At 41.6% G+C, this 15,993-nt stretch overlaps 1 protein-coding gene across 2 annotated transcripts; it reads left to right on the plus strand.

The window, feature by feature from the left end:
• Positions 1–335: 335 nt before the first annotated feature.
• LOC128783855 (beta-1,4-galactosyltransferase 3-like) lies at positions 336–15,045 on the plus strand. 2 transcript variants are annotated; one of them, XM_053934997.1, is made up of 6 exons: positions 337–852; positions 7,975–8,210; positions 9,815–10,005; positions 10,613–10,735; positions 13,429–13,533; positions 14,460–15,045. In XM_053934997.1, exons 1-6 carry the CDS (start codon positions 615–617, stop codon positions 14,599–14,601), a joined length of 1,035 nt encoding a protein of 344 aa, XP_053790972.1. In that variant the 5' UTR covers positions 337–614; the 3' UTR covers positions 14,602–15,045. The 2 variants fall into 2 exon arrangements, with proteins under 2 accessions (XP_053790973.1, XP_053790972.1); XM_053934998.1 differs by lacking the exon at positions 10,613–10,735 and having other exon boundaries at positions 336–852.
• The last annotated feature ends 948 nt before the right edge of the window (positions 15,046–15,993 follow it).

The following is a 15,993-nucleotide window of genomic DNA, read 5'->3' on the forward strand; positions in this document are numbered from 1 at the left end:
CCCAGTCTTTCCTTACACACCGACAGAGACTCCACCACCTCCCTGGGCAGTCCATTGCAATGTCTAAATTTCCATTCATCTCTCCCTGACCAGTTTAATAACCAATTTAAAGTGGAGACGACACGGGTTGCAGTTCAGCAGCCACTCCATCCTTCTCCTCGCCCACTGCGGCGGCCGCTGGGCGGGGGGGGGGTGATGACTACATCTCCCAGCATGCCGCGCGGCAGCACGGCTCGACCGGGGCCCGCCCTACCCCGCCCTGCATTCTGGGATTTGTAGTCTCGCCTAAAGGCGGGCGGGGGAGGACGGGTGCTGCGCCTGTGCCACAGCGAGCCCGTGCCGCTGCCCCGGGGCTCCGAGCGGCGTGGCTTCGGGCAGCTCGTTCCTTCCTCCGGCCCGCCTGGCACAGCTCGCACCGGGAAGGGGAGGTTTGGCTCTCGGCGTCCTGATGAAGCCCAGCTAGGGGAGCACGCTGCCGCCTCAGAAAGTTGGAGGAGAAGGAGGGGTAGGAGGAGAAGGTCTACACAGCGATGTAGCCCTGAGTGTGGAACGGCGGCCCGTGGAAGGCAGTTCAGCTCCTCACCGCCCTGATCCTGGAACATGGGCTAAAAACTATGTTCCTCTCCCGTATGGAAAATCACTGTTTCCTGCTGTTTGTGTTTGTCTTCCAAGCAATATTTATCCTGATCCTCTACCGAGGCGGACCTTCGCATGTGTTCCGCGGGTTTTTAGAGTCGCCTCAGGTGGTGGATTACTCGAAGCCGCACGATGTGTACACAAACCTCAGCTTGTTCACCCGGGCTCCCAATGAGGACACGATGCCCTACTGCTCAGCGCTGTCCCCAGTCCTGGGTAGGTATGAACCTTCAAACACCTGGAGAGGTGGTTTGAAAGAACCTCTTTCATAACCCTGAACGTGTCATAAATGTAAGTTGTGTCCTCCTCAAACTTGGAAACAGGTGCGCTCATGTACTTACATTGACAAGTTTTCTCATGTTAATAACTCGTGTTGTTTTTATTGCTCGCGTGAGGAAAAGTATTTTACTGGCCTACAAATTTCCAATATTGAGAGTTTGGTTACACAGATGTCAAGATTGTAGAGCAAGAGTGAAAACAGCATGGTAATGTATGAAGTTAGTATGAAGTTTTTTGGCAGTCCTGTGTAAAATGACCCAACAATTCAGAAACTGATAATATTGACCTCTGACTTTGACTATAACTTCTGAGTTCTTTGTCTTAGCCTTATATCAAGCCTGTAGTTGTATATAAATTGATTAAGTCAACTTGAAATCAGCTTAAGGAGGATGTATGAGGATGGCACCTTGCTCTTCATGGTGATCTTCTAGTCTATGATTGTTACACATTTTTTAGGCTTAGAAACTTCTCTGTTAGACTTAAAAGTCTGGTCACAAGTTAATTTGTATTCACAGTAGGACCAAACCAGAGCTGATCTTAGGAGCAGTGTTCATCCAGCTGTTGCAGTACTAAAACACTTGATAAATTTTAAGTCAGTACAAAGTCAAACCTATAAAGCAGGTGTGTTGCTAGTGGTGGTGCTGCTCAGGTAATAGTGAATCCCTTTGACTCAGCCAGCCATGAATGGATTAAGTTCCATCAGCATGCACTTACATCTGGTTTGGGGCCATCACCTTCTTAGAGTACTGTATAGTAAGTTACTCTTGTCAGCTTTTTCCATATTGTACAGGTTTCTGTGTCTAAATGTTGTATACACCTAGCCTTGGACTACTGTTCCAGGAAAGCTGATCACTGCACAGGGAGTCCATTAGGAGCAAATGGTTGAGCTTGGTTCATGTGGAGGTTCTGTGGGAAGCCAGTGCTCTTGTGTCAAGTTGCTTACTTAGGTTGCAGAACTCTGCTGGGATCCTTTGGATGACCCTGCTCAGACTGCAGTCTTTGTAATGATGTTTTTTCTTTTGAGATGTTGTCTTCCTTCCCCTATTGCTTGCAATTAAATTAAATACACACAATATGTATGATGAAATTGTAAGATAGCTTTAGGTGTGTGTTTCAGCATTTCCCTCAGAAATGGCTCTACTAAATCCTGAAATCCTGATAGCACAGAGCCTTTTTGCACAGGTGCTGGGTGTCATGGCCTCAGTGCACTGCAGCCCATTCAGTTCTGGAAAGCTACAACTCCTTGCTTCAGGCTGAATTGTTTTATTTGAAAAATCACAGCAGAAACGTGACTGCACTTAATTTGTCTCCACTACTGATGAAAATCCTCTCTCCTAAACAGTCAAAGGAGACAGCTTTAGTATCAAAAAGAAAGAACCAAACAATTCTGCAGCTTGCCTGCAAACCATCGGATAAGTAAAAGTAGTGACGTATATGGAGGTGGCAAATGCAGAGTAAAATTACACTAATCTGTGCTCTTAGAGCTGGGAAATCTTTTTAAGAACTCTTCTTCTGCCCATTACTGAGAGTGCTGAGAGCAGGGGATCGTCCTGCAGGCGGTACTTCGCAGTTAAAATGGAAACATGATGTTAGTCATAGACAGAAACAAACAGCTGGCTGGGAGAAAAAAAAGCCAACCATGAGGCAAAGTAACTGTGTAAGCTTTACTGTATGAAAATACTGAGTTGAGCATATGAACCATTGTTGAGGTGAAACACAAGTAATTTGGAGCACTGATACAAATTCAGCTTAAGAAAAATGAGGTCTCTTCTTCAGCTTAACTTTTACTCAGTGGTATTTCCCTGTAAATATGGGATGTAAATTATTCCTTCTATCACTGCATGCCAACCTCTCCTGGGTGTTTTGCTTTTTTCTTAACTGAGAAGCATGCTGTATTCGGAGGGAGTTGTCCCTTGTTTTGTATGTGATGAGCACATATGAATTGAGATATAAATACTTTATAAATGTCTTGAATAGTTGTTGCCATCATCTCTCATGAGACTGATGTTTCTTGGAAGCATTATATTGCAGAGAGCAATGCCTTTTAATATTAATTTCATAAACTCTATTAAATGAGATTTCAAATCAATTCTTGAGGACTCAGCCTCCTGTTCAGAGCTGGTAATAAGTCACTGTGCCCACTCTAAAGTGTGTTAAAGTACCTGGAAGGATGCCAAATGGCTTAAATGGTTTCTGCATCAGGGCTTTTATGAAGTGCAGCACTTTTTCCATTTATATATGTAGTAGATCATTTTGATAACTGTTTGAATGTTAATCAGCTTGCAGCTCATCTGTCTATTTCCTGTCTCGTGAATCTGCAGCAACTTGGTTCTTCCAGGACTGTGAAGTTAGAATTAAAATATAACTGCTAATCATCTCTGCCTTAGAGGAACTAGACTTCTGCTGACTAGTGGTACTTTTAAACACCTAGTGGTGTCCACTGAATGTTTTGTAACCAGCAACTTGAAAAGCATTGCAGGTATTCAGTGTCTTCACTAATATTGTGAATAAATTACTCGAGTTCCCTCAAAGGTTAAAGTTTCTACACAAATAATCCATTACCTGTTTCTTCCTCCTCTGTTTTTAGAAAAAGTGAAGTGTTTATATGCCAGGGTTTTACTTCATTAAACATAACTAAGTAGCTTTTAAATTCAAAATCTGACTTTCTCACATTTCATGCAAGATGTCTTTTTTCAGTTCATCTTTTCTTTTCACAAGGAAAAAGTTTGGTGCTAGAAGATTTGGCTTTATTATTTCTGGTTTGGTTTAAAGGGGTACCTTCCTTCATGGATGACATGTGCTGAACAAGTTTGTTTGGCCCTCGAGGACTTTAATAGCTGAAAGTTCTGTCTGTAACTCTGCTGTTTATAATATGCTCATGCTATGGAAGGATTTTTTCCAAGCCCTTCTTATAGTAGTTACTGCCTTTCACTCCCATCTGTCATAACCTTTTCATGAGCAGGACCATCTGTTGTATTAAGTAGCTCCTGCTATATTTTCTAATGCTGCCAGAGTTTCTCCTCTTGGATTGAAAGAGAAATAAAAAGATGTCAGTACTGAATGCTGAGATTTATTTTCAGGTGCCATTGAGGCAGCCTTATATTCTGTCATTATAAACTGATGCTTAAATGAAAGTTGTTGGTCTGATTTTTTTTCCCCCAAGCCCTGGTAGAATTACATGAATATGACTCTGTTAATGTAGTGTGTGGTGCTGCACACTGTATCTGAGTGCAGCATTCACCCATGCTACTGTTCCTGTTTGTTCATCTTGTGTAAGTTCTGATTATTCTGATTGGGCTTGGTAATTACAGCTGCAAACTCTAAATGCGTAGCAGGAAGTTCAGAAGTCCTGGAGTTACTTTCATAAGGTGGGATGGATATGGTCAAAGTCAGTAGGTCCCCTGACAGGCAAATATGTTGCCTAGGAAGTGAAGCAAGCAGGGAGTGTGCTGTCACTGGCACTAGCTGACAACACAGAGAGGGAATTGTGAGACCTAACTCTATACACTGAAGTTTCATATTCATTAAACACCCTCTGTGTGATGGTACAGGCACAGAAACATCTTTGGAACCAGGCCATGGAAAAATTGTTTGGACACTTCAGGGTGTTAATTCTGTACCCTGCCTCAACAGGGATCCTGTGCTTCCTAGTATGTGTAAGATGTTTTTTTCCTCCTTTTCCAAGGCTATGCTTTGGCAGTTTTATTTATCCCTCTTTGGTCCAGCCTGCAAGTGCTCTGCTCACATTTGGGATTTAATTGGATTAGATTGCATTAGCCTTTTGTTAGTTGGACAGCAGGGAGACGTGAGAGCCAGAATGTAGCTTGTAGCCAAGGAGTGTAGGGCAGCCAGAGGTTTTGGGGATGTAAGTCACACTGATTTTTTTTTTTTTTTTCCTTCCCTTGGCATATTCGAGATTGAGTTTCTAAGCTGATTTTTTTGAGGTGTGGAGCCAGGCAGCATGGGAGAACACTATATCTTGAAAAACCTGGAAAATGCAAATATTAACACTCCTGAATTGTATGCTTGGGTATGGAAGGAGAGGACAGGAGTGAAGCTATTCACATTCTCTTACTCATACCCTTATGTTCAAATTAAGATCTTATTTTTTCTGGAATTTAATGATTGTTGCTGCAGAATCTTACTCTGCAATACAAAGACCCAATTGTTTTATAGAAAACAAAACCCTGCCTTTGTGGGCGAATAAAAGGGATTAATTCCCTTTCTCATTTCTTCCTTAGAGTAATGATCTATAGTTGAAACCCCTGAATATAATACTTCTTTAGAAAGCTCCAGTTGTCATCAAATCAGTGGTTAATGGTGCTTTAGGTTGAAAGATCTGATAATCGGCAAGTCCATGAATCTAAACAGCAACATAAACTACAGGTTGATAACATTGTTGGACTGAAACATGGGACTCTTAAAGGTGGAAAGGGAAACTGCATGCACAGAGGTAGGAAATACCATCATGAAATGTTCACTGTAAATGTGACCTAGGTTCATAGCCCACACAATGATTCTCTGAAGAAGCACTCTTCTGTTTCAGGTACAAATATATGGTGATGTACTCTGCTTTCCTGCTGCAGGTAATGCAGTAAAATTCAAATTCTCCTGTATTTTAAATAGTTGGAGAAGGACTGAAAAGTGATATTTAAGAGTCAGCCATTGCAAAATCTTGCTGATAAGCAAAACTCAGTCTTTCTTTTTAAAAACAAGCTAACAAACAGAAACCAACGAACAAAACCCATGCAGCAGGATTCAGATCAGATGTTTCTGGCCGCATGAGAAAAGGGATCAGTGGCTCTTCAGACTGACCTCAGGAAATGCCATTTTTGTGTTCCTTGGGGATGGAAAGGAGACACTTATCAAATACAGGTTTACCCATCAGAAATATGAGTTATACTAACTTCCTTATAGTAGTAAAATGTTCCCTGGTTCAGGATGGACACTTTGAATTTTATTGCAAATTTAGTCCTTAAGCCTTGTTACTGCTCTAAAAAACCTGCAACCAACCCAAAGCCAACCAACCAAACCCCAAAAACCCAAGCCCTCAAAACTAGTGGAGGGATGTTGATTCCTTCTGTGTTGGTTAAACAGGATGTGAGTAGGCTCAAATTTTTTGTTTGTTTTTGTTAGAATTGTAGCAAAGATTGACTATAGGATAGACTGAAAGAAGCATATTCTGGACTCACTCATTTAGTCTTAAAACACACATGTGCCTTCTCCTGCTCAAATGAAAGCTCCTATACACCAGGCCTAAATATTTGCTCTCTCTCATGCTTCATTATCAGAAGGTTTTTGAGAGAATAATTTATTTCAGTGGTTTAAGAGGGAGTCTCACAAGATACTGAAAACCTGATTTAGGACAGCCATAGTGTTAATTATCAGTTTGAAAAGAAAATCTTGTTTATAGCTATTTTAAAAAAAACCCATCACCAACTACAAACTTGCCTTGCAGACTTTTGGTGCAAAAAAAACATTTTGCCCTTGGTAGCATGGCCTGCAAAGAATTTTTGAATAGACCTGTTGTTTGAAATTGCCAGCTTCTAATTATGATTTGGGTGAAAATTTTTCCCTAGTTCATTTAAGCATTGCATGTTAATCTTGTTCTGCATCTGTGTTTTATTTTCTTAAAAGTTCACAGTTGTAGAAAACCATTAAGACACACTGATTTGTGTATATATGCAAGACTTCTGCTACTTCTGGAAGCTTTTCTCACTATCCAGGAGGACAGGCATTTAGATAATTGTAGAATTTGTTTATTTATATTGTAACAATAAGGTTTTTGTTAAAATGGGTATTGACACTTTATATGGATTCTTTTTCACTTATGACTTGTCAGTATTTTTCCATCTGAAGAATGGAAGAATTAATGTAGAAATGCAGGATTTTTTTAATTAGGCAGAAACTCTTGAAGATATCCTGTATATTTTGTATTTAAAAACAAAGTGCTGAGTAGAAGAACAGTCATATATAGTTTCTTTTGCTATCCTGTGCCTGTTCCTGAAAATATAACATCTTTTTTCTTTCATTGTTCTGTCATCTGCTTCTCTCAATATTTTGAAGTACTGCCTGATTATCACAGTGTATAAAATGAAATAATATAGCAAATTCGGCCATTGTGGCATGTGATTATAACATCAAATTGAACTTGAAATGCTTTTAAAGGTAGAACTGACATTTTCTAAAGCATTTCTGTTCACCCAGGCTTTAAACTGTTTGTCCCCTGACCTGCTGAATATCCACTTGCACATCTTTGTCCTTGAATCTCTTCTGAAAGGGGCTTAGAGAAATTTTCCAAATGGGTAGCAAAAGCAGATGTGTCTGTTCATCTTGAATAATTTTCAACACTGTTTCTTTCAGTGAATCCATTTATTCAAGGATCTCATCTAAGCAACACAAAACTGCAGTAGGCAGCCAGTCCCAGGGAGAAGCAGCTGTGCAGAAGCCCAGTGAGACTTGCTGGCCGTGCCAGGACTCGGGATGCCTGGCAGGTAGTGCGTCCTCCTGCTGCTGAGCTGGCCACCTCTCCCTGCTCCACTTGCTGTGGATGTTGTTAACTCTTCTCTGGTGGTATAGTGAAAAAACGGAACCCTGATGGGGAAGAAATGATGATGTCTGGCTCAGAAGGCTGAAGGATAACTTTATTAAAACTATACTATATTACATGAATATACTACTTAAAGAGATACTATCCTATTCTACATACTTAGTTCTTACCTAACAAACTTGTGACTCTGCTGAGAGTCTGAGACACAGCTGGATCTGATTGGTCATTGAACCCAACCAACCTTCACCAGAATCCAATCAAGCAATCACTTCAGGTAAACAATCTCCATACCACATTCCACATGGGAAAAACAAAGGAGCAGAGATAAAGATTGTTTTCTCCTCTTCTCTCTGTGCTTCTCTCTTATGTCTCTCTGTCCACAGAATGTGAATGTCACATGATGGGGCTGCTGTCTGAAGGAGCAAACATGGAGCTGATCTCGTAGGTTTGAAAAAAGGTGGAGAAACATCACTGATGTTACTTATTCTTTTTTCTGTCTTTCCTTACAGTTGGTCCATTAACCATCACCTTCAGGGTGCTCCCCAGTGAAAGGATGATCACGAAAAGAAATCCTTTTGTTCAGTCTGGTGGCCACTACAAGCCACCTCACTGCTTTCCCCGCTACAAATCCGCCATCCTTGTGCCCTACAGGAACCAGGAGAAGTACCTTCGCCATCTTCTCTACTACATCCATCCCTTCCTGCAGCGCCAGCAGCTCAGTTACACTATCTACCTGATTCAGCAGGTAAATCCAAGTCAAATGTGCCTGCTGGGAAGCTCGGCTACACCACTTAAGGGATGGCTTCTGAAGAAGAAATGTGACTCTTCTGATGTGGAAATACTGTTTTATGCATGGGCTGAGAGGAGGTCAGGTAGCTGTCCCACCTCCATGACTGCTAATGATTGAAATACCGTACCACTTGACAAGATCATAATTCTGCAATTATTTGGTTCTGTTGTGGGGTTTTTTTTTCCTGTTTTTTTTTTTTTTTTTTTAATTTGTCACTAAGTGGTTGTGCTGGTTTGAAAGTAAACCAGGGGGAGAAGTGAACCCCCACAAAATCACCTTGAGAAAGATTTCAGGTCAGAATTACAACTTAATAGAAAAATTACAATAAATGCATTAATACAAAAACACTGTCTTGAAGTGACAAAGTCAGAGTATAGCCTGTCCCCCTGTTGGTGAGGTTGGTGGTCACAGTCTGATTAAGTGATGGCTACAGTGGTCCTGTAGAAGGTCTGGTCCTCCCCTGGGTCCCTCGAGCAGTGGTGGTGTCCCAAGTCCTCAGACCAAGATTATATTCGGGCCAGGTTCAGGTGGTACGACCCCCAGCGCAGGGAGTTTCACAATGGAGTGATGCAGTCCTATGAGGGACAGAGTATTTTTGGAGTCCTTGGTGGTTGTTGTTGCCAGGTGTTCTGCTGCTGCCATTGAGTCAGTGATGGTCTGTTAGTGGAGACTTCAGGATGGGTGGGACTGCTGCTTCAACAGGAGGGAGCTACCACAGCTGAGTCACTGGTTTGAAGAAAAAGAAACATTCTGCCTCACAGGGCTGCCTCTTTTTTCCTTATGTAGCACCCAGCTGTAGCCTGAGGGGTGGCTGTGCACTGGGCAGCTGCTGCAAAAGACCCTTCATTAAGAGTTTGTCTGAAAATGATGTAGAGGAAAGTAGAATACAGAGTTTGGTTACACCCTGCAGTAGCACTTCCATTTTGTAACCCTGAACAGTGGTAACTTGTATTTTCCTCTTTTTGAGATTTGCATGTGGTTTGTCTGTAGCTTGTCAGTGTGACTACTGAGCAAAACCTGGAGACTAAATGCTGAAGTGAAGCTGTGTGTTTTTGGTCTGTATCAAATACAAACATGTGGCTTGGCCCTGCTGTGGGGCAGCCTGTGCAGGTTAAGCAGCCTTTTGTACCTGACATGGACTGGTGTTGCAGAAGATCAGTAGCAAGGGAGCAAGTTTTGGATCCATCAATTAAAACCAGTATTGGGAGGGCAAAGAAGCTTTTTTGTTTGACCAAGATCTTTTTCTCACTTGTAAGTTTTGGTAAACAATAGGGCAAAAGTGTTGCTGTGCAAATGTACACCTGAGGACTGGCTTATGGATCTCTTGAAAGTCCGCCTTCAGGTGCCAACGGTGCATAGCCCCTGACACAGCAAAGCTGACAACTGTTGAGAATGTTGTGAAGAGGATGGGTGACATTTTCAAAGCTGGGAGCATGGAATTTGCAGCCAGTATTGATTCATTCATTTGAATAAGGCTTTTGGACTAAAACAAATTTTAACTGAGTTATCTACCAGCATCTTTGTTGTTTTGGTGAAGAAACGTAGGTTTTCTTTTCCAGGTAGGGACCGGTTCATTTAACCGAGCAAAGCTGCTTAATGTTGGTGTCCGGGAAGCCATGAAGGATGAAGAGTGGGACTGCCTTGTGCTGCATGATATTGACCTGGTGCCTGAGAATGATTATAACCTGTACATTTGTGATGAATATTATCCCAAGCATATGGCCAGTGCCGTGGATAAGTTTCAGTACACGTAAGTGCCTCCGTTTGCTTTCTGTGGATATATTCCAGTTGATTGACTTCCTGTTAGAAAGTATGGGTGGGAACAGTGAAAGACACAACCTTTATGAGGTTTTCTGTGTGTTGATTTTGCAGTAGTTTCTTCCTAGAAAAGGATATTTTTGACACAGGCATGCACTCTTGAATGTTTCCTTGCCTGTAGTTCCCTGTTCCACAGTTAGTTCTGCTTGGTAAATGACTGGCAGGTTTCTGTTTGACTTTCCTTCAAGAAAAAAAGTATAAGGAGGAATACTGGATCATGTGGAATATAATGTGGTAGGATACAGGTACTTTAAACTGATCCAAAATATGAATTTTGAAACCAGCTTTACTTAGGTAGTTTTGGGAGAAGGTAGTGGGAAACAATGAGGGGTATGGAATATGATAGGAATTACAGTGTTTACTGTTTTGGGGTTTGGCATTGTCACAAGAGTGCCTGCAAGTATGCAATTAATGTATGTGTGACTTGGATCACACTGTTAGTTGTGGGGGAGAGGCATTAGCCTTGAATAGTGAACTCTGGTTTTTGTTGGTTGGGTTTTTTTGGAGGGTGGTGTTTGCCTGTTTGTTTTCTCTTTTAGTCTGCCATACAAGTCCTTTTTTGGGGGTGTGTCTGCTGTGACTCCAGAGCATTACATGAAGATGAATGGGTTTCCCAACACATACTGGGGCGATGGTGGTGAAAATGATGACATTGCTACAAGGTACCAATGCCCAGGACAGACTTGAAATGGATCTAAACTGGCAAGTGAAGCATAGCAGCACCCTAGGAAAGGAACCAATGACATTGTTCCTTAATGTGCTTGCAGTACCATTATAACCCCAAATGCTGTTGGTATTGGGAATGCTTAATGTCAGAAGATGCTCAGAACCTATGAATCAAATCACTGTGTGCTGGGAAAACGAAGCATTCTCATTTCTGGGGAGCAGAATGTTATTTCACATCCTTGTGCCTTCAGTGCAAGGGGTTATAACCACTTGTAGTTGACAAGTGCCTCCACTGATGTTGACAGCCCCAAGGGAGGGAAGGAATCTGCAAGCTTGACAAATAAGAAGGTACTTAACTAATTCTCAGACAGTTGGGAATTTAAGTTAAGTGCATTTAGGTTGCTCCAAATGTTACCTAATCACTGATACTTGGGATTAAGGAACACAAGGCATTCTATCTTTTGTCTGCAGTGCTGTGTGATGGAGGAGCCTGTGTACCAGTGTGAGTCAGTGACAGCAAGAGTTGATGGTTTTTCTTGTACTTTGGTTGCCATGGCAGCAGCATTCTATAGATGAGTTTAGTTCCAGGTGCTCTGCCTAATGTGAATTCTTCAAGTACAGAATCATGGCTGCAGCTTCTTTATTCATCTTTGGAATTGCACTGTGCACCTTTATGATCCAGCACGGAGGCAGGCTCATGGGGAGTTTATAAAACTAAACTGACCATGGAAACCTTTGTTATTTTTGTCCTGTATAATTTGACAAGTTACAGGGTTTTTTTTCAAAGCAGTATTCATCTGGGAATTGAAAGCCAGATTTTCTAATATAGAATTCCTCCTTTGCCTTTCAGAGAAAGCCAACTAAAAGGTTGTATGGTTGTTTAGAGAGTCAGCATTTATGAAAGGAATAGAATGCTAGGAAAATAGATCTTTACATCAAGTACCACAATGCTGGGTCTATTCAGCTGTTCTTAGTATAGCTTAGGCATCTAATCTGGTCTTTGGTACCCGGGGTAGAATCATGCCAGTTATGCATAGGAGTGCACTTCTTTGAAGAGAATCCTGGAAGGCAAGTTAATTATATAGCTCCCAGAATAGCCCTTTCTGGAAGTGAATTAGGGCCTATGTTTTCAGAGAAAACTTACACTAATGATTAGCAATGTTTTGGCCCAGAGATACATGGAGGCTGTGGACAATGGCTGTTAATGATTTTCTCACATTCTGAAGTCTCAGCCTGCAGAAGTTAGGAACCAACTGGCTGTTCTTCAATGACCAGCTGGGATCTGGATTTTAGGAGGTGCTCAAGCACTTCTTACCATGTAGCAAAAAAATTAATGAATTTTTTTTTTTTTACATTTTAATGTCCAGTTTTAAAAAATTCTGTGCAAAGATTATTTTTTTTCTGGGATACTGCTTATTAAAAGCAGAGTTAATGAAAAAAACTGCCAGCTGCTACTTACATTTGCCAGACTGCAGTACTCTCTAACACAAGTTGTAGCAAATATCAGGATCTACATTTTATTAGAAGAAAACACTATTCTGATTGTAGCCACTCCTGTGTTAACATTTTCAACTACAGGAAAGTCTCTTAGACTCTTCTTAACAGTAAATGAATGTATTAACAATTCAGTTTTAGTCTTATTTGCAATGCAAAAAACTGTAACAGCAAAGCTAGTTTGGTGTTCTTGCTTTTTTGTCTCTTTATGATTAAATGTGCCATAAGCTTATGTTCAGAAAACAAGAAACTGTCTAAAACTCCATGTGAAATAATGGAACTGTAACACTGTCAGTGAAGTGTTACAATCATCTGATAGCTCTAGCCTAACAAATATTTTCAGTTCTGTAGCCTTTCAGCTTTGTAACATTCCTGCTGTATCAGATCCTGATGGAATGCAGTCAAATGCTGCAAACATGCCAGTTAGATAACCTCAACTGAGCAAACATTCATTCTTACATTCACAGGAATTTTCTCTGCCTAAGGGCTGTCCTGTGATAACAGAGGTTTGGTAGCCCTAGCACTATTGAAGGTACTTTTTATTGGCAAAGTAACATAGGTGCTATCAGCAGTGGGCTGTGAGTTGCTTGCAAGTCACCCAAAATGCTGGGCTTAGAAGCTCTGTTTTGGAATTCTGAGCCTTCAGTTCCTCTTCTCTTATCTAACTGCACTGCAGCCGAGTTTACATATGTTTGTCTGGTGCCTGTATTTATCCCTAATCTTTTATGAACCAGTCTAATCAGGCCATCTGAATGAATGGCACTTCTCAAAAGAACAGAGAGGCTTAAACTGGTTTTGAAACTCTGAACTAGCTTCCTTTCAGAAACTGCAAGTTTGAGATTTTTTTTTTCCCTTAAAGTTTAGGTGATGGACCTCTAGGTGGCAAAAGCTCTGCTCCTAGGAGGAGGTGGAATAATGCTTATTTGTCAGATTCAGGGGAACTGCTCTTGAATGCTCTGTATGTTGTAGTTCACTCCCTGCTTGCTCTAATCCCCTTGTGCCCTGTCAAAGTGCACTGCAGCTGGGAGCTTTCTAGCCCAAGCCTGGCCTAGAGCCTGCTAGAGAAGATCATGTGGCCCTGTGCTGCTTCTGCACTCTGTTTTTATTGCATTAGCACTGAAAATCATCTCTGACCATAAGCCTGGTAAGTGGCATCTCTATGCCCAAGCAAACAGTTTTGTATGTTGTTTTAAAGGATTCACTTGGCAGGAATGAAAATAGTCCGGACATCACCTCACCTTGGACGCTACCGAGTGATGGACTACAATGAAGAGACAGAGAGCCAAGAGCCTTGGAAGAGGTACCTGGTGGGGCTGGGGGCCACTCTGGGCCTTGTGGCAGGTTGGCTGTTGCTGTCATCTTCCCCAGCAAAGGTTACATATGCCTCATGTCACTGCTGCTTTTTCTGCTTTAGGAAGGCTATTTAAAAGCAGCCCCCAGTCAGTTTCAACTGAATCATTCGGCTCCTGTCTTCACATTTGAAGGGTTTCTCCTAGTTTCCTGCCTTTTCTTCCTATTGTGAAGGACACATGCCAGCTAGGAAGCTAACACATCAGATTCAAACATGAAATTATACAAGAAGTAAAATTTAAAGAAAAAAAAATACTGCTTGCCTTAAAAATAGGGAGATTTCAGTTTGAAGAGGCACTGTGTTACAAGTTCCCAATATTAAAACCTTGCCTATTCAGTCTGTGTGGAGTTACAAGGTGCCATTAAAATAGTGGAAAGCAATATTCTAGTTTGAAGACATGAGAAAGGTGCTATGAGAGACTTTATCAAAGACTGTTTTATATAGAAGAGCTGGAGGAGGGTGTTGGGTCAAGTGTGGTGGAGGCTTCTCATAGCGGCAGTGCAGATTTCTCTTTATCATCTCAAAACTCAGGTTTCCATAACAACCCTGTCAAAAACCTACCTACAGCAGCCTATGTACACCGTGGCTGCAAACTTCTGCCTTGCACTCCCAGCTCTCTCTAAGCTGCTGACAGCGTCTTGCTTTTTGGAGACTCTAGCTGCCACCTTGCTGGTCTCCATCTCTGATCAGGGTCCAGTCCAAATTGTCCTCCTTGTTTAGAATACCCAGTGTAAACTCACTCTAATCTGTTCAGTCTGTATCATGGGAAGAATTGTCTCAGGGCTTTTCTGCCCTCTGGAAGACACTTTCTTCTGTGGCTTCAGCTGCAAATATTACCTTCTTTCTTCTAACTGTATGTATTCTTCCTCCCTCAGGCCTCCTTCCCAACACAACACCAGAAAAACATGGAAAGCTGATGGAATGAATACATTACAGTTCAGGCTCCTTTCCAGGACTAAGCATCCTCTTTATACCAAGATCACTGTGGACATCGGATATGTTCCCCCATTTTCTTAAGAGATTGAAAACAAAAGCAGAGGCTGGGTGCAACATGAGCATTCAGCCAATCCCTCCCATTTTCCTGTAGTGTCTGCCCCACCTGAGATAAATCCTTTTGCCTTTCACTTTTCTTCAAACTGTTCCAGATTTAGAAGAGGCTCTAGGAACAAGGTATGACAGCTACTAAACAGTCTGTGGCTTACTGTAAAAATTGTCCAAGTCTCTGTAAAATGGATTCCTGAGCCATGTCTCTGTGACAGTAAGCCAATCCAAGCTTTCTGGAACCTTTGTTCAGTAGCTGGATAGCTCTGTCCTGCTTTGTACTTAAGTGTTAATTGGGATGCAAGCCATTCTGTCAGAGTGGCCTCTGACGTGTTGTATTTTGAGAAGGTGTTAAAGCCATTTACAGTTCTATAAATATCTTTTGTGAATTTGGGTAAAATAAATGGAGTTATGTGTTTAGCTTAAGAGTTTTATAGAATACTGAATAAGAGTGTAATAAAAGAGGAAGTTGCCCTGAAACCAGACAAACCAGAGTTTAAATCCCTGATTTTTTTTTTTCTGACCCAAACCACCACTGTTGAAATGATTTTATTGTAGCTGTAAGTAATGCAGATTGAGTGGGACCTGAGGCTGTCACCTAGTCTAACCTCCTGCTCAGAGCAGGAAAATTAATCTACTACTACAGCTGTTGCTCAGACATTAAGTATCATTCAAGGTTGAGCTGCCTTCAATATAAAATACTTCTGATAAATTAAATAATAGTTTTTCCTTGAAGTCAGAACATGTCAACAGTGGAGCTGTGACCCTGGCAGGAAAGCACTTGTACTTACCTGACTGTGAGACTGACACAGTCAGCCCAAACTCTTACCCTTGCTGTAAACTTACTTTCTCTGCCAACTCAGTCTATAGCACTGCCTGCCAGGTGCAGTTATTTTGAGAGTGTGACACAGGGTATTTTGGCTTGTTACTTGAAGATACAAAAACTCCATAATTGAAAAGCTGCATCTATGCTACTATACTTAACAAACGTTTTGTTTCAGTCTTCTCCACAACTGGAATATTGTCCTAAAAGAAACTCTGCCAAGCCTGGCTTCACATCAACATGTAAAGACAGTTAAATACAATGCAGTAAGTCCAGTGCTCTAATCAAGACTTCTGCACAAAAGCAGCAGCACAGTGGAACAGCTGGTTATCCACAGCCTTTCACCTGTTTCTTAAGCAAGACTCACAGATAATAATGGCCTGGGTCTGTATACAAATACACCCTCTGCTAACAGTGTGGCCCAAAGCATTAAAGTATGTGGAGTGGAATTTCTCTCCCTCCAACACAGCTGGCCACTGCCTTTCCTTCCTGATCCCTGGAGAGTAACAGGCATCCTGCTGCAGAATGAGACTGATCACTGCCAT

Source organism: Vidua chalybeata, chromosome 2 (genome assembly GCF_026979565.1).
Source record: "Vidua chalybeata isolate OUT-0048 chromosome 2, bVidCha1 merged haplotype, whole genome shotgun sequence".
NCBI classification, from domain to species: Eukaryota; Metazoa; Chordata; class Aves; order Passeriformes; family Viduidae; genus Vidua; species Vidua chalybeata.

What these genes read in the sequence shown, in the direction of transcription:
- LOC128783855 (XM_053934997.1), top strand. Translation starts at nt 615, where the DNA reads ATGTTCCTCTCCCGTATGGAAAATCACTGTTTCCTGCTGTTTGTGTTT. An exon ending in AGCGCTGTCCCCAGTCCTGG is followed by an intron (nt 853 to 7,974) that starts GTAGGTATGAAC and finishes CTTTCCTTACAG; the next exon opens with TTGGTCCATTAACCATCACC. An exon ending in AATGATGACATTGCTACAAG is followed by an intron (nt 10,736 to 13,428) that starts GTACCAATGCCC and finishes GTTGTTTTAAAG; the next exon opens with GATTCACTTGGCAGGAATGA.